At 34.5% G+C, this 22,681-nt stretch overlaps 1 protein-coding gene across 4 annotated transcripts; it reads right to left on the bottom strand.

Annotated features, from left to right (window-relative positions):
* Positions 1 to 251: 251 nt before the first annotated feature.
* On the bottom strand, positions 252 to 9,484 carry LOC150095432 (dual specificity protein phosphatase 3-like). 4 transcript variants are annotated; one of them, XM_090410372.1, is made up of 6 exons: positions 9,413 to 9,484; positions 7,460 to 7,620; positions 5,241 to 5,385; positions 4,773 to 4,931; positions 4,247 to 4,476; positions 252 to 732 (listed from the first exon to the last, which is right to left on the bottom strand). In XM_090410372.1, coding segments are annotated over exons 3-6 (636 nt in total). In that variant the 5' UTR covers positions 5,243 to 5,385; positions 7,460 to 7,620; positions 9,413 to 9,484; the 3' UTR covers positions 252 to 487. The 4 variants fall into 4 exon arrangements, with proteins under 4 accessions (XP_090266498.1, XP_090266502.1, XP_090266500.1 ...); XM_090410376.1 differs by having other exon boundaries at positions 4,409 to 4,476; XM_090410374.1 differs by having other exon boundaries at positions 7,460 to 7,617.
* Positions 9,485 to 22,681: the final 13,197 nt, after the last annotated feature.

Raw genomic sequence — 22,681 nt, 5'->3', positions numbered from 1 at the left:
AAATTATTCTAAATACCATATTTGAATAAATTCCATATATATGGAGATTGGAGATACGAGGTGTGTTTAACTGCTTCCCCCCACTCGTTACAATGCTCTAGTACGTGTCATAAAGGTGATTATTCGCAGCCCAATGGCAACGCTTTTGTAGGCCTCTGAACCTACTGCATCAAATTATGGAGAAAGAGGTTAATAAACAGAAAGTCATTCTACAGTCAACTAGACACAACAAAATACAATAAGTAATTTAATTGTTAGATAAAAACAGATTCTGGGAGGAAGATGCAGTCCAAATCGTCTACCAAACAAACTGAAAATAATGATTAGAACATTATTTTTTACAATGTAATTTTTGTCTCTTTTGCTCTCAGTTTTTAACTATTGAAATATTGTTTTCTTAGTGATGAAAGTAAGTAAATGAGCTCTCCTATCTCATAAGTTAAGGAAATAAATGTTCCTCTAGCTGTTTAATCTAGTTGTCATTAATTCAGGGATGCGCATTTTTCTTTATGAAAGAACGTTTTTTGTCGAATTTAAGTTTTTTTTTTCGAAAAAGGCTTTCATTCAGATCACACAGTTGTTCAAGAAACCCTTCGTTAGGGTTGATTTCTCTCTGCCTTCTTACAAGTCTTGTTGCTTCCTGTGCTGTTAGATTGCACTTCATCATTAAAAAAGCAAGAACCAAAGCAGCTGATCGACTAATTCCTTGGCGGCAATGAACCAGCACTTTACCTGAAAACATAGAACAAGCTGAATAAACTCTATTTGAAATTTTACTAAATTGAGAAATAAATTAACTTGAATGATTATAAAGGAAATCATTTTTCTGTTCTGGTATCCATATAGACTTATCCTAACCACATACTCCTGAAACCACCCTTGATGATGTTGTTTGATAATTTCAATATTATTATTATTATTATTACCTGACATTTCTAAGGAGTCCAAGTACTCATCACCAGAGGGCACTCCACTCTACAAGTCTCCATCTTCACCATTTAATCCACCAACTACACACGGAACCGCTACTACCATCATCATCTACAAACAACGCCATCTATTATCCAACATTAGCACTAATAATAAAATATGCGCAAATTCTGAATCTGCGCTAACGGATAAATTGCAGCTCACTATAGTAATTTTCAATCTGGTCACGCTGGTGTCGATATTAATTTCCTAAAAATATATCAAATGAGAAAAGGTGGACCATATACTAAAAATGTAGACGGTTACTCCAATTCAGAAGTAGTTACTTAGATGACATTGTTTTTATTATAATTTTATTAGTGTTGTTACTGCCGATGTCAGTGTTACTGGAGTTTCTGGTTATTTTAATTCTTAATAATATCAGACAAGCAGCCGCTTTTGAACTACAGCCAACCTTCTTCTTCCTCAGCAGCTGGCTCATTATCTTTTTGTGCATGAGATATCATTGGATGTCACCACTTATTTTCAGGTGAACCAGTCACGGAACAATGCTGAAATGTTCAAGCTCAATCTTATGATCTTAGGCAGCGAACGATGCGTCTGTAAAGGGAGCTGCAGATTAGAATAAGGAGAGGAAAGCGCTTTTTAGCTGCTTTTTTTTTTACTTTACTTTCGAAATGCTGTAGTGATTTGATTGACACTTTCAAGCTGCGGCTAATCATATTATAGTGGAGGATCGATAATGTTTAACTTGGAACTAGAGTTACAGTAAGATCGCATCTTGGCCCAGTTAATTCGTGTAATATGAGAAATCAGTGACACCCCCACGGTGCTTGGCTTAAACTTCACTGCCATGACTTCATAAATAATATCAATATCCCCACCACACACACACATTACTGATACATGCAAAATTGTAAAATGATAAAAAAAAAATAATCTTGACTTAGAGACTATGTCATGATTTAGAGCCTCTCACTCGCGCAAGGGAGAAGGGGAATTGGAACACACGTAGCAGAAAATAGCCATACATTACAGACTCTTCTCTCACTGACTGACATGACATATATTCATACTTGGTTGAGTGTTTTTTTTTTTCCTACAAATATTTCTAAGATTGTTTTCATTCGAATTTTCAGCTATAATTTTACCATATTTTTATGCCTCTAAAAAACCTGCAGAAATCATCAATTTTTACTAATAATTAAAAGTAAATTACGGACTATTCTTCCCATTCCACTTCTGTTACTTTTTTTAAGTATAGCTACAATTTTGGTAGGATATTTGAATATATAAATGATGCACATATATAATATCGTTACATATATAAATACCATCGTAAAAAAGTCATGGATGATAATGTAATTCTAATTGGAGGAAACACTTGCGGCGATGAACGATAAACAAAACTAATTTTAAAAATTGAGAAAAAACGAGTAAATAAAAACAAAACCTTCTGTATACTCTCTGTTATACACAAGTAACTATCCACTTGAGGCCTACAACACAATTTATACTTATTTGTATAGGACACAAAAATTTCTTAAGAACCCAACACTCAAGAAATAAAAGATCAAACTTGTATGTAAATATAATCAATATATATTTAAATTTAATGAAATTATAATCAGTTTTATAAATTTTTGCACTAACAAATTAAGTATAATAATAAATTGAAATGTTCAGTTTCACTGGATGATTTGCGAATTTTTTGCATGTGTCGCCGTCTAGTGACCTACAATTTTTTCTATGTAAAAGAAATAATCAAAACTCTGTGTAAAAAATTCAGTTAAATTATAACGGAAAATTATAATTTAATTCTTGGATGATCAGTTCCTATAAATTAATCATTGATGCCATATATGCCATTTTATTATTCTAAATTAACAATTTTTCTAAATTAACAGATAACTAGGATAACATAATCAAAAGCAAACAACATGCAAAGAAAGATCAAGTAGAAAAAATAATTCAGGTTTAAATTGATAGTGAAATCAAAACTTTTACCTTCACAACAACCTATACTTTCATGCCTTCTTTGAAAGAAAATTATCTAATTGTTGTCGATAATTGGTAGGTTAAAAGTTGATGACGAAATACATGTTTCTGTGAACTTTTTTGATTAATCCAGTAGTTTACAAACTATAGAGAGTGGAATGATTTCAAGTAACAACTTAAATTACATTATCGCTCAGTGTAATGTGTAAACTTTGAAGTAAAAAACACCACGCTGCCGTAAACTGTGAGATAAAAAAAAAAAAAAAAGTGCACATGTAATAATCCTATAACAAATTTACATACCTCATTTTTCTTATCTTGCAGTTACAGTATTATATTATTTTAAATAGACCAAGTAATATTTTTATACATTAGTATAAAAATAATGCATGGTGTATTTATAATAAAATTGCGCGCGCGCGCGCGTGTGTGTGAGAGAGAGAGAGAGAGAGAGAGAGAGAGAGAGAGAGAGAGATTTTATTAACATTAGTTATTGGGAAAATTATTTAGTTGAAGGAAAAGAGTTCAATAAAATTGTTCATAAGTTAGCGGGAGGCCTCTAAATAAAGATTTCTAAGCTTTATTTAGCAGTGCATCATCAGTAATCATGATGTCGTACGATATGTATCGTATTACACGGAATGTTATGGCGTATTACACTGCATACAGAATTATTCTAGCCTTTTAATGATTTAGCATCTTTCTATGAATGAGAAATTGAAATATTATAAGTAAATAATAATAATAAATCCTCAAAGGCCTTTCCGTTCGCCAAAGAAATGGGCAGTACTGTACTGTTTCAGGTCTACCACCGTTTTTTTAAAAACCAGTGGAAAGCCGATTTCCACCTCTCACTAACGCTAGCTGATGTTGAGTACGTTCCTGCGCTTTGTTAGATAGAATGTTCCTAATTCTGACTAGGATTTATTTTCGTGTATTCACATATGTTCTCCAGTTGATTTTTGCTGAACTGTGAATTGATAAACTTGAGTTTCTAACTGTATCAAACGTACACAGGAAATCGAATTCTTACATCTGCTTTAAAAATATAATAATAAACAGAAAAAGTGATTCGAACCTGTACGTGCAGACTGAATATCATGAATGAAAATTTTGGATTGACTAAGTAATGCTAATTTGAATGACCATTTGAAAACTTGAAAACGCCATGCGTTAAACGATGTTAGCAAAATTCGCAATTCTTTTTAAGAAAATTAAATTATTCTTTCAGCTATACCGTATCGTAACTGCTCTGCGTGTGTTGGTTACCGCGTTGACAAATTGATTGAAAATTGTTAGTAAATCGAAATTTATTCACCGTTTCTATCCAGTGCTTCCTGAATAAAATCCGTTGCTTCGTTGAAATAGATGTTCAATTGGTAGCTGGTAAGATCCAAGGCTGGAATACCTAAAAACAGAATATCCATATCGCAATAAAATTCAGCAGAAGTATTGATTAGATTAAGACTGACATCCGTACCATGGGCAGCGTTCAGGATGTGAGTAATGCCAAGCGTCTTCAGAACACTTTTGTTCATAGCCGTAGTCCTACAAAAAGAAACAAAAAAAAATTAGAAAATATCAAAAAAAGAATGAAGTAAAAATATGATATAATCAGAGAAAGAAAGACAATTGCTAATGGTGGTGCTTTTCCATGTGCTGGAGGTCTTATATTATCAATAGAAGATATTTGGATCACGGGCTAAAAACACTCTGAATATGTGGCCTAATCTCTTCCATTGGTAACGTAAGACCTCTGGTGAAGAGAAGTGTTCTTTCTCTTCACAGCACAGAATTTTCACAGCTTCCAATATGTGCAAAAGGACAATTAAAGTTATTTTTACCCATCCCCAAGCAGGATTCCTGGATAGACTTCGTTGTACGCATCAGTCGGTAATTCGTAAATGCCACCGGACGATGCAGCGATGATGGTTGCAAGTTCAGAAGGAATGCACTGGCGATTATCTTTCGTTGAAGAACTGCTGTACATAATTCTCGAAATCCTGCGAACCCGATTAAAAAATTATAAGAATTATTAATTTCATTTAGAAGCGCAATCTAATTCAAGATAAAGTTGTGGTGATTCAAGATAAAATGATGATGATTACTGATAGCATCAGGATTGAAACTGAACTTGGTGATTTTTGAAAAGTGTGCGAAGACGCTTTGAGAATCACGAATACCAATTCAATAAAATAAACAAAATAACTGAAAATATCACTTACATATTAGAGAAGGTGGGGAAATAAAAAATAAAATAAATATATTTATAATTAAACAGTGTTTAAATTATTTATTCTTCCTGCATTTACATTGTATTTGTGAACACGGATTACTCCAGCTGTTGCTTGGTCAGTCTAATTTGGTAGTTGGTATTTGCGAACGGTCTTCTGAACTGGCAAGTTCATTGGAGGTCAGAACCTGAGTTTGTAGAACGAAGCGAGGAGGATGAATCGCCTAGTAAATATTTAAAAAAAATCAACTTGGGAACTTTACTACTTTTAATCTAGTAATTAAAATGAAAAATAAATAAAATAAACAGTCGTAAGTGTAATTATCAATTAATTTCAAATGTTATAATTATTTGTAATCGTTAACTGCTAACTGTTCTGGCACGATAGATTGATTGTGCCTGTGGCCCTTTATCCCTCTGCACGATTTGCAACAAAATTTCTGGAGCGCTTGGCACGCCGCCCTTCTGGACTATTGGCTACCAGTGACTTGTTTTCTTTATTTTCTTTTTTTATAAGGGAAAAAAAACTACTTGTTCGGTATGATTTTTTTGGGATATGTCCTAAGGTATTTGTTTTAGTTTACTGCTAGATAGTAGACAGTAATGCGCTTGGAATATTATCGTCCTAAGTGTGCTTAGCCAGCTACAATGGTTCAGTAACGGGTATAGCTGCCCCATTGCCCTATTTACTTTTGAGCAGACATGATTAATATAAACCGAAGTCCTTATCTAGTTCTACCACTAAGTATTTAGGTACTGGTTGCATGGAATTGGGATGCCAAATATGAAAACTTTGCCCTCCGGAGACACTCGTCTTCTTGTGAATAGCTGCAGTGCTCTTGTCTGCAACATTCGCATTTTTTTGAACCACTGTTCTAGTATTGAGACTGCGTTTGCATTTTGTCAGTTGCCAATCTAGATTACAAGGAGCGGGCCATTATTGCAGTATTATCTGCGTATAGGGCCATTGTGGTGGCAACTGTGAGTGGAATATCAGCCACACAGACAGCAAAAAGCAGAAATTATAGCAGGGAACCCCGGGGAATGTCTACAGTGGTGTTGCATTCGACTGTCTAATTCCCTGTAGTTTCACTCGGAGTTTGCAATCGCTGAGGTACGATTTAGTAAGTTTGACCAGTCCTAGTGGAAATTTGACCTGCAGGAGTTTGCAAAGAAGCCAATGTGCCATATTTTGCCGAATACTTTGGCAATATCCAGGAAGATCGCTCCTCTGTGCTGCTTCCAGTTGAACCCTACGCTGATGTTTTCCACGATTCTGAAAACTTGTTGTTCTGTGTAGTGGTTCTCCCGGAAACCAAATTGCTCATCGGGGATGAGATTTAATTCCTCGGCGACTTTCTGCAATCTTATTAGTATTACGCTTTCGATTGTTTTTCCCTAGGCAGGAAAGCAGGCTCATTGGGAGAAAGTTTTGGGGAAGGTGTGCTGCTTTTCCTGGTTTTAGGATTAAGATCACATCTGCTAGTTTCCATCGTGCACGGAAGTAGTGATATCCTAATATTGCATTAATAATAGTAACAAGGTGCATTACGGCTTTATGTAGCAGGCATCTGATGATTTTGTTAGAAATCCCACCTGAGCTTGGTGCTTTACTACTCTCAAGTTTGGTGATGATTTCATGTATTCTAGCATGTGATGTCATTTGAATGGGGTTTATGTACTCTGTGCGTTTTAGCATACAACGCACCCAGATGTGTACGCAGTATCGCTTTATATATAGTTTTTCACTTTTTACAGCGAAGGTGTGATATTTTATCGTCTAAATGTTTAGTGAGTGGGCGGTAGTCGGATACCGTCTCTGGCTGTATTCTACCCCCCCCCCCTCGTTTGCGTTCTTGGCTTTCATAAAATTTATTTTACGGTTTTTGAGGGCCGTGACCACTTCCGTCCATTGTTCCTTGATTCGCAGGATAACAAGAGGAACTCTTTCCTTATGCTGGTTTGTTTCTGATTCGATGGGGATTGCAGTTTCGTTTAGACAATGGTCTATTGTCTAAACAAAACAGAGTCCCAGACTCTGGTCTGTCGTCGATGATCGGATGATTATTGACTTCTCAAGCTCAACATGGAATCACTCGGGCCATTTCATTTGCTAGAATTCATAAAACTGCTGAATTATGCAAACGCTTGCTCGAACTCTAGGCTTTCCCACTGGGAATCACCTATTTAAAGTTCATAGATCAATCCTAAATCTAAATTAAGAGAATAGATAAAAATAGTAATATATATAAAAAAAAGAGGGAAATAGAATAAATGTAGAAACTAGCTGATACTCACCTCCGGAGAAGCTTCGAACCCAAAGTCACTAAAGATAGGATGAATAAATCTCAATGAGTCACCTCAAGATACCTTCAGATCATCTCGCGACTTACTCTACCTATTTGTAATAGTAAACTCTTCCATTACTTTTTATACGTGCTTATTTTGCATCATGTCTTCTAGGAAGAAACACAAAAAATAAATTACGCATATGGGATTAGAAATAGAGTGAAAGGACTAAAATGACACAGAAGAAAAACGAGATGAAGAAAAGTGAGTTTTGTTAATAAGAACGAAATAAATTAAAGAAAGGAAAAAATAGAATGTAGCGTCCAAAAGTTTTTTTCTTTCGCTAGTATACTCTTTTTCTAACAGTAGAGTTTATTATAATATATATATAATATATAGTAACCTAATATATAAATATAATATATCTATACCCTAATATATAAATAAAAATAATATAAAGTAACCCTAATATATATATATATATATTATATATATATATATTATTATATATATATATATATATATATATATATATATATATATATATATATATATATATATTATATATATATATATATATATATATATATATATATATAATATATATATATATATATATATATATATATATATATATATATATATATTAGAGTTACCAAGTAATTTTTTAAGCTTGGTTATTTAACTCCTAATCCCAAGTATGCAAACAATTGAGTTTGCGCCTGAAACATAGTTCAAGTCTAAAGATGGTACAACACCAGGGCAACTCATTGTAAAGGTGGGTAAAGCTCTGATCATTATTCTTAATATTTTCCCATTTTTTTTCCCATATATATATATATATATATATATATATATATATATATATATATATATATATATATATATAGTAGTGGGACCCCCCCTGGCGCCAAATGCCCCCTAGTTCTGGGCTGGTAAGCCGGTAAGCTGGTAAGACAAAAAACGTGACATAAAACGTTTCAAATTTAGGCTTATCGTTTTATATATATAGAGTAGATATACTGTATATATATATATATATACAGCGCCGGCGCCTAGTATTTTCTTGTGTGTGCGATTAATGTTCGGTGCCTTCCCAAAAAAGTTTTTTTTGAATAAAGTGTGAATAAAACGAACAGGAAATGAAAGACAATTGAAAACTGCTTTACAGTATAATGTTACCTACGGATTAGTCCTGCTTATACATTTTTTTTTTTACACGGAACTCAACAATTAATCATAAGTTGATTTATGATACATCAAAAAATAAAGAACTATTTTAGGTATATTTTCGTAAATTTTAATCAAAAATTACAGTGATATAATCGGGTACATGATAAAATTTCAGAATTTATTTGTTCGTTTCCGGGAAGATCTGAAGGAGCCCGAACGGAAGACGACGTATATTCATATTCATAAATATGTGTACCGATCGTTGTTCGTTTAAACTCTTATCTCATATTTTTTGACATCTTTTAGGCGTCTTTCTTCTGCGGCGCCTGTGTATACTGCACACTTCGCACACGCCACCAGCCGGGCCTATATATATATATATATATATATATATATATAATGTCTATTTCCCCAATGATACATAAAAGAACACTAGTAACGATCAAAAATAACTGGCAAATAACATAAAGATGTAAATATGAACATTCGCTTATATACTACCTTGCAGTGTCGTAGCGTTTGTCTTAACTGTTACTTTAAAATAAAATAAAATAAAATAAAAACAAGAAGCTTGTCATATGACAGCCGAATATATAGAAACTATATTTGGCATGAAACTCTTGTAGTTTCTATATATTCGGCTGTGAAATAATGTTGGATTCAACATCCACTTAATTTGTATAATTTTGCATCCCCGAAGCCATATGGCTCTTTATTTCAGTAGTTGTCATATGACTATGCAAACTCAACATGTGAGAATTCTGTCAAGGTATGTTAACATAAACTTACCTTCTTACCTTTCCGTCTGTCTGCTTTACAAAGTTTGGAAATAACTTACTATTGGCTTTTGCTTACCTCTGCCTTTCTTTTCACTAAGCGATGAATATTCCTTAGCACCGCTCACAAACTAAATATAGAAATCGTCGCCCGCTAGAGTGAATTTCCGAACAAAGATAGAACTCCAAACAAACTCTAATTAGTCCTAAGAAGGGGCAACAAGCCAAACGTTGATCGGAATTACGCTTCCTTTTTGTCACTAAATATGCGAAAATGTTAAAAATACACATCGATTTAAAATTGCTTATAAATATCTCTTTTCTTCTTATAAGCACCTTAACGTCTCTCTCTCTCTTTCTCTCGGAAAAGAAACCAAGAGTAATCTCCTTTCATACTAGCATGCCAATTTCCATGGTATTGTAGCTCCATTACCACGTCCAGGTGAAATCGTTTACATTACTTGTTACTTGTTATATATTACATTACTTATTATATATATATATATATATATATATATATATATATATATATATATATATATATATATATATATATATATATATATATATATATAATAAAATTAATATAATATTAATAAAATTAATAAATAAATTATAATAATATAAAATTATATATATATAATATTCATCAAAGCTTGATTTGCGTCCTCAGTCTTAAGAAAAGGCTGGTTATATTCCACTAATTCGGGCCCTACCCAAGGGCCTATGAGTTGTGGAAATACTTTCTGAAAATGAAAGCTGTGCCGAACAAAGCGGCCTTTCGCTGTTGCCCAATTTTTAATCATCTAACTCGAGTGCTTCTAGATGTTTTTTCAATGTTTTAGGGATGGCGCCTAAAGCACCTATTATTATGGGAACAACTTTCGTTTTCTTTTGCCAGATTTGTTCAACTTCGATTTTACCTTAGGGGGCTCCTCCCCCCTGGCGCCTACGGCACCCAATCCCCCGAGTTCCGGACTGGTAGGCCGGTTCTCCTTGAATTCTGATGATTCGAATTTTGAAGACTCGACATTCAGGGTAGCCCTGAGTCTCAAAACGTTTCAAATAACTTGACAAAAAATGTGACACAAAAACGTTACAAAAAAAAGGCTTATCATTTTATATTATAGAGTAGATATTTCTCATCAGCTTTCTGCCCATCCGCTGTACTAATGTACTTTAGGATAAAGTCCTTCATCTATGGGATTACTGTTTAAAATAAAAATCCTTGAATACATTTTAGCATTTAAATTTGAATGTTTCACAGCCATATATAAACCAAGTACTATTTGGAAATCCTTGATTTCTCTTCTCTCTCTCTCTCTTTCTCTCATATATATATTTGGAAATATTTAGAAATCCTTGATTTTTTTTTCATGAACTCATACAAAAAGAATCCACGAAAAAAAAAAATATAGAACTATATAGAATTATTTAAATTATTGTTTATTTATTTTTGTTGGGTTGTGCTTTAAAAATAAAAACATCTTTTATTTACAACGTGTTATTTACATGTATTACAAATCTAAGAACAAAACTCTTGGTTTTACGCTTTTTTTTTTCTTCTGAAGTTTTGAAATGTTTAGATCGAAATTGAAATTTATGTTAAAATTTCAATTTCGTTGATTGATTATCATGAGATTTTATATTTAAATTTCATCAGGAAAATTCAAATGTCGTATATTATTATATTTGTGGAGAGAAAACGTTCTGATATTTTGTGACAGATAGAAAGAGAGAGAAAAGAAGAAGAAGAGAAAGAGTGTCGAAAAGTGTGTAACATCACTTAAATATACTAGTTAATTTAATGCAACAAAAAGTTTTACAAGCAGAGCCATACTATCGCGCTACAGTAATCATCTATAAGTTAATAAGATCGCAGTGTTTTTTTATAGAAAAGACGGCTCCGCTTATCTTTCATAGTAAAAAACTGGAATTAAAACCAAATGAAATCTCAAGAAACTCTGGAAAAGGATAATCATGCTTTTTGTTGTTGTTTCTCTTTTGAAGATGTTTCATGTTTGGGCTCAGCTAAAGTATATACGCCTTATGAAAACTGGAACAGGAAAATGCTTCTCTTCAGTCTAAACTCTGGAGCATAGGTTCACAAACTTTTTCGGGCCACCGCCCACTTTGCAAGACACATTTTGTAACGCCCCCCCCCCCATTATATAAATTATATAAAAGTGGGTTTATTTTTGTACAAATCAATTAGAAAAGTGGTTTTATATATTTTATATATATTTTGAAATGAAATATAACGAATATATTTGCTACTGTAAACATAACTTATTATACACACATATATACATGCTCTATTTTCTCATTGACATAGAAAATTGACATCTATTTCTATCTGACATGATAAATTTTCAAATGATTAAATAATTGAAATAGAAAATTGATAAAAAAATTGATCGTGTAAGACGGGCTGATAAGATGAATTAAAATGCAATATTTAAATTTTAAATGATTATCTAATCGCAAAATCACGAAAATAATTAATTTTTAAATATATATTATTAATTTCTTCTATAAAGAGCCACCGACCCCTAGACCGCCTGAATGCCCCCAAATGCTTCTGATCTCACTATAGCCCCCTAGAAGGCTTCAGCGCCCAATGGGGGGAGTTACCGCCCTCTTTGGGAACCTATGCTCTAGAGGAAGGGGTAGAGTGGAGAAATGCTAATTTCCTTCTGCAATTTTCTTCTTATTCCTCATAGGTTTTCCTCTGTCTCAGACAGCATTTTAGAGGGACTAATTTACATTTTTACACTGTGGAAATACGCACAGACACAAAAAAAGAAAAAGAAAGAAAGAAAGAAAGAAAAATTTAATTCTGCCTGGGAAAATAAGTGTTCCGCAAATCTATCAGTTCTGTGATTTTTTTCGATTTTTTAAGTGGGCATCCATATATGTAGCTTGGCGACCAAATATTAACTTTCATAAATTCGCTAACGCCTTTTATTTCTTAAAAGGAGTATGCGAGGACGTTTTATCTCTAACTATTGGAGACAGAGAGGCAATCAAACTCCACCCTTAGCCAATAAAAGATAGCCGGCCCAAATTATCGATAATTTAAACTGCATTCGGTGAAGTAAGTACTGTAGACAACTGCCGCCATCTCATTGGGCCTAACCCTAATGCAATACATTGCCTGAAGTAGTGTGGATTCTGCAGTCAAATTGCTTGTTTGGAGTAAAAAACACGAATTTCCGAGAGAAAAAATTAAGTACTTGCCCATACCAAATATCAACGAACTCGGGAAATGGTTGAAGAATGGCATTGGAAAAATTCCTCTCGACGGCGACTAGAATCAAACTTAAAATCATCTTTCTTCACACAGCTTAGCTATGGATGCAAACGTCATTTATACACACGCATTGTGTGTGTGTGTGTGTGTGTGTGTGTGTGTGTGTGTGTGTGTGTGTGTGTGTGTGTGTGTGTGTGTGTGTGTGTGTGCGTGCGTGCGTGCGTGCGTGCGTGCGCGCGCAACTGTATCCTTGGGTATCTAAAATGACGGCTTCATGTTGTGATACGATGAATGAGTAAGAAATTCAGTCCATTCAAAATTAACTAAATCTACATCAATATTTATGAAAAATATCGCTCCTCATCCTTGCCGACTTGATTGGCTGAGTGGTTAGAGTATCCACTCTCAGACCAAGAGGCTGCAAATTCAAATTCCGCTCTGAGCATGGATGATGTTTGTGAATGCCTTTAGATGGGAGATAAATATCATTGCCAGATGTGAAACAACCCACCCACTTTTTTGGCGGCCTGAAAGAGTTGATTGTTTGGTTTCTAGAGAAGGCTTTCCAAACTAAAAAAAAAAAAAAAAAAAAAAAAAAAAAAATCGCAATATATCTGTTTGTAATGCATTTTGTTTGCTGGGTAAGCTTTGGTGTAGCTATTTATGTTAAATCAATCCTGGGTTTAGGATTGGTTTAACATAAAAAAATGTCACATAGAACTCATATATTTAAATCATATAAAATAAATTAAAAATCATATTTAAATATAATTTTTAATTTATTTCTATTTTTTTTATTTTATATATATATTTTTTTTTATATTTTTTTTTATATTTTTTTATTTTTATATTTTTTATTTTTATATTTTTTATTTTTTAAAAAATTAAAAATTTATTTTTAATTTATATAATGGGAATTGTAATATTAATAATATGCACTTCAGTAGAGCCTGTGCAGCTCAGTGGATGTGGCGTTTACACACCACGGTGCTTGGCCGCATGAAGGAAGACTTGGTTTCGAGTCTAGTCGGCGACTAGAGGAAATTTTTCTAAGCTTTTTTTCGACCGGTTCCCGAGTTAGTCGATCCCTGGCATGGGCAAGCGGGATTTTCCTCCCGGAAACTCTGGTTTTTCGTCCCGTAAACTCAAGAAAATCGACTGTAGAACGCACATTATTTCAAACATTAAATATATTGTGTTAAGGTTAGGGACAACGAGATGGCGGCACATTTGAGCCGTCTCTCTTCACTGTGTACCGCTTAATTAGTGATAGTCTTGGGCCAGCTATCTCTCTGATTGGTACCAGTGGAGATTGAACTGCCCACTCAGTCTCCAAAAGTTAGATAGGGCTAAATGGTCTCGCCTACTCCCGTATACGGGAATATAAAGGCGTTAGCTGATTTTTTTTTTTTTTTTTTGATATGCACTTCACATCCATGACAGCTCTGACGTGTATACACGTCAGAGTCGGTTAATAACTATTTGATAAAATGAAGCATTTTATTAACCATAATTAGAAAAACGATTTGGAGAAGACAGGAAGGTTATTTTTTCCGAAACTTATGTAAACTAGATGAAGGAATAAACATAATCTTGGAATGCCAAAGCTTTTCTTAGATGAATATAAAATTATCAAATAAAGTACGATTTGCAATAAATTTTCAGAGAAATTAAACGTGTGAATTTTCAAGCTGACAATCGAATGTGTTATACAGCGCCATACAGAAAAGCCAGTACCAGTATGGATATTTGTGTATATTATCAACATCAGTGAATCCAGAACCCAGGTCTGGTTTAACATAAATAGCTACACCAAAGCTTATCCATCAAACAAAACATATTATGACAGCAAGCTTACCAGGCTGGAAAGTTGTGATCAACACCTAGAACAAAAATATTTTTCCACGTAAAAATATTTTTTCAGAAAATTCTTTTCTTTTAGAATGTGTAAGAAGACATAAAATCAATTAATTTTTGTTCTAGATGTTTATCAGAACTTTCCAACCCCCCCCCCTTGTATACTGGTGAGCCAAAACATTATAACCACCTACCTAGCAACGTGCTGGACCGCCTTTGGACGAGACAACTACCACCACCCATCTTGATATTGACTCCACTAGACTGGAATCTGCCCTGAGAAGGTATTCTGGATCAATTGGACTGAATGCTGGCCTGGAGGTCAACAACTAAACGAGTTGCTGATATCGAAGAGGATGCTGTGTTCCAAATCCCACAAATGTTTGATGGAATTTAAATCAGAATTCGGTAGACAGGGAAGCACATGAATTGCTTGGATATGCATTTTGAATCACACTTGCACAATGAGAGCCTTGTGACACAAGGTATTGTCTTCAAATCTACCGAGCCACATTGTCACCATGTAGGGCAATAGCTACGCTACAAAAATCCCCAGGTAAGAATTAGCAGCCATGTGTTCAGTGGGGACCCAGTGATGTCCATGAAAACAATCCCAATACCAGAATATCGCTACTATCACCAGCCTGTTTACAGCTAACTGCGCAGTCTGGCTAGCAGGAAACAGGCTGGGTGATTATGATGTTTTGGCTCACGAGTGTGAGCCAAAACATTATAATCAGGTTGAAAATGATCAAATAGAATTTGCGACTTTCGTCAAAGTTTTTAATATTTCGGTTGTTTTCATCAAAACTCATATAGCGATGCTTTGTAAAGGCCTACAAGTGTACCAACCTTTAGAAAACGATTTTCTTAAACTTTGATCTATTTTTGGCTTATGTACTCCATAAAGACGTACTTTTGTTTTTCCAAACTGTGCCACTACAAATGTTCTGATTATAAGTAAAACTGAAATGCCCAAAACAAATTTTATCCCTTCTTGTCAGTATGAAACGAATATCAATTCCAATTATTTTACCGATATTCACTGATTGAAATCGAAATTAAACCATGCTAACTTCTTAAGTATTCTCAGTTTTATTCATTTACATGAATTCCATTCAGGAAAGGATACAAGCCTACGGTGCATGTTTTGTGGATCTGGACTTTTTTTTTTTCAAGCAACTTCGTCAGCCTTAAAATAAGCAGTGTGATAGTCTCACACAGACGATGAAGTTTTTATTATTATTATAAAAACTTCCATGGAGTCAAAGACTCATTGTGGGAGGTCCACTGTTATACACACGGTTTATCATACCGTGCCTTAAATATATTCATTGTCTCTGCACTCACCACTCTCGGGCAATGCATTCCAATCACTCACCACTCTCCATGCAAAAAACCTGCTCCTCACTCCTTTGCTCACACCTTCCTTATACAGCTTCCAGGGATGACCTCTCGTTCTCCTGCTATCCTCACCCATTCTGTGCAAAACCTCCCCGATATTAATCTGGTAATAATCTCTTAACAGCTTATATGTCTCAATCATATCCTCCCTCCTCCTTCTATCAACACCAATTTCTGCAAATTGCATTTTGTCAATCTGTCTTCATACTCTACAATCCAGAGACCAGAAACCACCTTAGTCAATCGCCTCTGAACGTTTCCAAAGCGTTTTCATCTTTTTAAAGACCAGGTGACCAGATCTGTGCAAGTAATCCATATGTGGCCTGAATCAAAGCCTTATACAAAGGAACCATGACATCCTTACTTCTACAAGTCAATGTCCTCCGCATCATTCGCATTATCCGCTGTGTTGTCTTCACAATTTTAGTAACGTCCCCGAAATTTTAGGTCCTTGTCTACAATCACTCTCAGATCTCTCATTTCCTCTACCTCCTCCAAGATATTCCCACCGATTGTGTACTTTACATCCCATCTCTGCTTCCCAAATTTCAAAACCTTACACTTTGAAACATTAAATTGATATCCCCACTCATTCACCCATTCAGCCAGTGTATTCAAGTCCTCTTGCAAAGCTACAGCATCCACACTACTCCTGATAGCTCTCCCCAACTTTGCATCATTTGCAAACAACTACATATCACCGTTCAGACCTCTCCAAATATCATTCACATACAAATTAAACAGTAATGGATCCGAAACATACCATTGAAATACACTAGTAACTTTCCTCTTCTGGGATATCGCTCCTCCATAGACAACTCGCTGATACCTATCAGACAGCCAATCTCCAATCCAGCGAACAAATCTATTGTTCAGTCCCATCCGTTCCAGTTTATTTACCAGCTTGTCATGTGGCAATTTATCAAACGCCTTTGCAAAATCTAAATATATCACTGTATATGCAACACCCTTATCCAACGCATTTGTCACTTTATTATAAAAAGCAAGCAGATTTCTAAAGCACGATCTTCCTTCAGCAAATCCATGCTGGCCGCCAAAGAATATTTTTCTGTTGTCAACCCAATTCTGAATCTGAATTTAGAAATTGCTCACTAAATAACTCAACTGTATCCTTTGCAGCGGTTATCATTCCTCCGTTTTCACCAATCAATCCCATCCTACCATAATCATTCTTTCTTCTACTGGCGACATATCGAAAAAACTCATTAGGATTTTTTTTGGTCGCTTTAGCTAACTGCTGTTCATACATTTTTGCTACCCTTATCAAGCTAGTCATCTTCCTCGCCTGCTCTTTGTACTTCTCATGCAATTGGTTGTTATAAATACTCATTTTGCGTTTCTTCCATAATACCTTCTTCCAGATTGCATACCTTATCTTTTGATTCATCCATTTTACACCTACTCTATTTACCCTCTTAACCTTTGGAATACACTCTGATATTGCCTCCACCAAATAGTTCTTGAGTATGGCCCAAGCAGCATTGATATCTTTTCCATCCAGTTCAACTTTCCAATTTATTATCTCAAGCTGTTTCCTGAGCTTTCCATAATCATCTGTCTTATAATTCCACATATATCCCATTCTAACAGACGTCCTCGAATGACTGGTCACCCTGCAAGATCACCCTCACCAACTGGTGGAAGATTTGACACCTCATTTATAGCATCATCATGTGATGAGATTATCAAATCCAATACTCTCGATCTTTGTGTACTTCCGTTATGTGCTGCCTAAGGTAATGATCTTTCAAAAACCCCAAAAGTTCATTTTCTTTACCCCCAGATGCAGTCTCTTGCTTCCAGTCTATATTATCATAATTAAAGTCGCCCATAATGAATAACTCGTTTCTTGCTAGCTAGGCCAATTTGCTTATACATTTCCTTCTTTACCCTCCATATTACCAGGTCTACAGCAACACACAACAAAATATTTCATCCTGTTTACTTCTACCGCACACCATACTGACTCAAAACCGTGACCACTATTTGCACCTTGCAAATCCACCTTAGATGGGCACAACTCATCTGCTTCATTTACAGTACTCCTCCCTTTCTTCCCTATCTATCCTCACCAAAAATATCATATCCGTTCACCTCTATTCCTATCAGGATGTCATCATCATCTAACCATGTCTCACTTATACCAACAATTTTGGGGAGAATAGACTCAAGCAAAGCAACAATTTCGTTCCCCTTATTTCGAATACTTCTAGCATTAATGAATAAACATAAGAAATCATTACTGCTTCCACAAGTCCTAAGAACGTCACTCCTAGGATGTGACTCTTCAATACCTTCCCCAGTCACGTCCTCTATATTACCACCAATTCTACAACTTTACTCACACCTAAACTCTCACCACCCATCCCAATCTATTTGCCTGCTTACACATTCACCTCTGAATTCAGCATCCGCATGTTTCATAAAGTGTCTTCCCGTCCACCCTGACTCCTCCGTTTCCTTGTTTACCTCCAATCTCTCATTTACTTCATTCATAATATTCACCTCCCCATTTGCAATACCTCTCCCTACCCTACTATTTTGCTCTTTCATATCACTTTGCACCACCTCAGATCTATTCATTAGTCATTACCTCTCCTGCCAGTAACAATCTCTCTAGCCAAATCACACCAAAACCATTTAAATGCAGCCCATCTTTATACAATTCCATCCGTCCCTCAAATTCTTCCCACACATTCACAAAATGCACTCCATTGTCCTCACATAATTGCACTAACACATCATTCATAATCTTTGCTAGTCTTCTCAATTCATCGCTATCATACCTTGGCAACACACTGACTACCTTTCCTATCACACTGTTATCTTTTACTCTCCTTAATAATCTCTTTATATCCAATCTGGCATTTTCCTTGTTCCCATTCAAATAATTTGTTCCTACTACAACCACCAACTCTTGTGCTCTCTTATTCCTCATGTCCAATGCTTCAATCACTCTCTCCATTCTACCACCAGGAAAACAAACCTTATGCATCTTCTCATTCACTACACCACTAATAATAGAATCTAATAGAATCTCCATAGAGCCACGCTGGAATCATTCCGATATATCTTTTGTGGTTATCTTTCCTTCTACTCTTTTTCACTCTTCCATGTATGCCAGCAAAGGTTGGTCGATTGGTAGAGCCTCTGCTACTAATGGCTCAATTAAGTAAGTTTGAGCGCGGTTAGTAGTTGGAAGGGAGCCAATCGTTCGATGCTGTTGGCACACTCTTCCTCGATCAGTCTTTGGACTCCCTGGAGATGTCAAATAATAATAATGTCTGTAATCCATTTCATTTCACATGCAGTTCATCTCTTGCCTCATCATCAAATCTGCTTTCATGTCCGCATCCAATATATATTCCTGTCTGACATTTTCGTGGTTTCATATTATGTCTTTGGATATTTTTGGTCGCGCAGCATCCATAGCAGTCCTCACACTGATGTTCTGACGAGGATATCCAAGGATAATTAACTGATCCATTTTCCTTCTCTTGAGCAACATTCTGATCCTGTAATGGAAGCTGCTGATCATGTATTTTATGAATGTTTGGCATAACAGCAGTAGGCCTAGATGTATCCCAAGACATCATCACCATCATGGATCTACTGTCTTGATGTGAAGAACTGGCACAAGGTGAAACTGCAGCTCCAGGTAATAAGAGTGAGACACCAGGTTCGATATATTCATACATTATCATGCTTTCTGCCACTTGAAAATAAGTAGATAATTCGGATGATACAGAACAAGGAACTAATATTTGGCTATCTGTACTTAGCCTTGATTCTGTTATTTGAGTGAGTTTCAATTAACTCAACAGAATAGGCATCGTATTCATTACTGGGATTGACATTGGATCTTGGAGCAAACTGTCAAAAGATGTTGTCACCGCCTGTGATTCCTCAATTTCTATTACTGTATCTTCACTTTGTTGTGATCCTTGTACCAACAATGAACTCTGTATAGATGGAAATGAGTTCTGAGTTGGACTAGGATATATATTTGAATTAGAAACAGAAATATCATTTAATGGATAATCAGTTCATGACAGTTCTAACCTTCCTACACTCACGAACGACTTTATTGACCTGTTGGTATTATGTCTAATTCATTTACTTTTGATGACACATTGCCCTTCATGCCTTTACTAAGCACGAAGATATCTACTCCGAGGTCTTCCTCCTTTCTTCTTACTAACCGGTGGCAATTCTGTGCTGCGTTTTTTCGGTTGCACCTCAGCAAGTAACAAGGCCTGGTTACTTGAGTCATGTTCACTCTTCTCCTGAATATCAATACTGGAAGTATCCTGCTGTGCAACTTCTGTACATACAGATCTCAACATTCAGACTTTTAGCAGCACTAAGCAGCATAGCAAGTTAGTCCTGCGAAATGATCACTTCACCCTTGTACATAAAATCTATTATTTTTAAATCCGTGTATTTTATATCTTTGAGAATAACAACTGGATGTTTACAAGTTTTCAAGAAATATGCCATAAAAGAAAGAACTGCAGGCAGACAACACTATTTTGTGTGCTTTAAGTCTATTACCTTCACATACTAAAGTCACATCTACAAAAATTTCAGTAAAAAGTAATTCATTAAAAGTAGTTAGCACATTGACATGGTGATTATTCCTTCTTAAACAGATCTGCTGAGCCTCCATCTTCATAATCTAGTAACATTTTTTTTTTAAGTTAACCAATAACAAGTTGGAAAAAACTAGCACCTAAATTGTTGTCTTTACCAGCAATACAATGGTAGTCATACAGTAGCCAAACACGTGTAAAATTATGCCTAACTCGACGCGTATACGAAACTCCAATCAGTGATAAATGACACGGCATTACTGACTTTACTCACCACATTAATGACTTCATTTATCATAGGAATGGTCTGATCACACATATACCATCAATATAATTGAACTTCTGCACAAACTAATAATGTAAACACGAGAACTGAAAATTATCCGACATTAATTTTACCATTAAACAATTTTGCCAGTGGTGGATTTATTAGCAGAGCCTACTGAATGGAGTGGAAGACTTAGCAAACTAATTAATTACATAACAGATTATCATGAGGATATTAAATTTCCTTTTACCAGAGCAAAGTTGATAGGAGTTGTAACTTTTATTTCCAACCAAACCAAGAACTGGTATGGCTGGATACAACTTATAAGAATTCAAAATATAAAATTTGGATGAAATCAATCACATCAGTACTGGACTGAAAAAATAAAATCCAGAAAAAAATTATAGGTGTTAATTATATGTTCAACTTTGCTGACGATTGTACTCTACACTCATTCGACAAACCATGCATAAACAGGGATACTTTAATTTTGATATACAGGTAACCATCGCATAACGCGGGTGTTAGGTTCCATAGAAATGGCAAGTTATGCGAGACTAAGGTCACATAGAAAAAGTAGGGTTATGTTCCGAAATCGTTAATATATATATATATGTATGTGTGTGTGTGACCAGATGTACAGCATTAGTATGTGTACAGCAAAACGTACAGCATTTGAAATACTTTATTCACCTTAACAGAAAGAGTAAACTACGAACATACATTAGTTGTTTATTCTGAGGAACTTTTTCATGTAAAATTATTTTTTGATTATATGCCAAACTTTTAAAGAGTATTTTCAGTTGTGAATAAATTATGGATTGCAGAGAAAACACAATTAGAACTTGAGACAATAAAGGCCATTCTTATTGTGAAATATAATATAGTTGATTCCTGTGAAGATTTTATGAGTGAAATATCAGAGAATGAATTATTGAAAAGAATTCATTCTTCCGAAAAATGTTTAAATTGTTCATTGGGAGAGTTTTAATAGATATTCACTGTATAAGATAAATAAGTTTTGTGTGATATTTACTTTTGCATATATTATTAAGAATTTAAATAAAAGTTGCTTTTAATAAATATCTATTGATTGTATAAATAAAATAAATAAGTTTTTTGGGATTTGCATCCATTATTGAGAATTTAAATAAAAATTTGATAGTTTAGCAGTAACCATATTATTAATTAGTAATAATAACAAATATAAAAGCAGAATATTTTATTGAAAAGGTATCATTATGTTTCTGTTGGGATAAGAAGAAATACAGCAATTTTAGAATATACGCCTGGAGGGAAGGCAAACCTGCAAAGCAGGAAACAAAAGTTATGCAACCAGTGGAACGTGTCCAGCATTGGTCCTTGGATAATATATATATATATATATATATATATATATAATAATGGCATATTATTATTAATAAATTAAATAAAATTAAATTAAATTAAAATACTTTTTATTTAATTCAGGTAATTCATGTAAGTTAAGAAAACAAACTATGAAACAAATATAATACTATAAAAGTTACAAATTGTACGTGTACAATTTGAAATTTTTATTTAAGTGCAAAGCATGCTACTCGCATACACGAGCAACTCTCTTTTGTAGGAAAGAGCGTTGAAATAAAATTGAAATATAATTTTGTGTAACCTGTGCTATTATTACTAGATGTTTTATTTCCAGATTTCATAAATTTCTTCAACATAAGCTATGCTATGGCAGCTGTTCATTAGTTTAACTTCCCACAGACTCAAAATAATGAGTAACAGTAACAGAAAAAATGAGTACACAAAAGATAAAAAAAAAAAAATCAGACATCTCACTGAACAGTGCCATTTTTATTTGTATTTGTAGCATTTCATTCTTAGGAGAATGAATTATGACTG

This window comes from Typopeltis vanoorti, chromosome 20 (genome assembly GCF_054136105.1).
Source record: "Typopeltis vanoorti isolate ZY-2024b chromosome 20, IOZ_Tvanoo_1.0, whole genome shotgun sequence".
Lineage (NCBI taxonomy): Eukaryota > Metazoa > Arthropoda > Arachnida > Uropygi > Thelyphonidae > Typopeltis > Typopeltis vanoorti.
This window is presented reverse-complemented; position numbering and strand designations above follow the sequence as displayed.

Coding starts and splice junctions, on each gene's coding strand:
- LOC150095432 (XM_090410372.1), bottom strand. Junction 4,477..4,772: donor GGAATCCTGCTTGGGGATGG/GTAAAAATAACT, acceptor TTCTTTTTGTAG/GACTACGGCTATGAACAAAA. Junction 733..4,246: donor GGAAGCACTGGATAGAAACG/GTGAATAAATTT, acceptor CTATGTTTTCAG/GTAAAGTGCTGGTTCATTGC.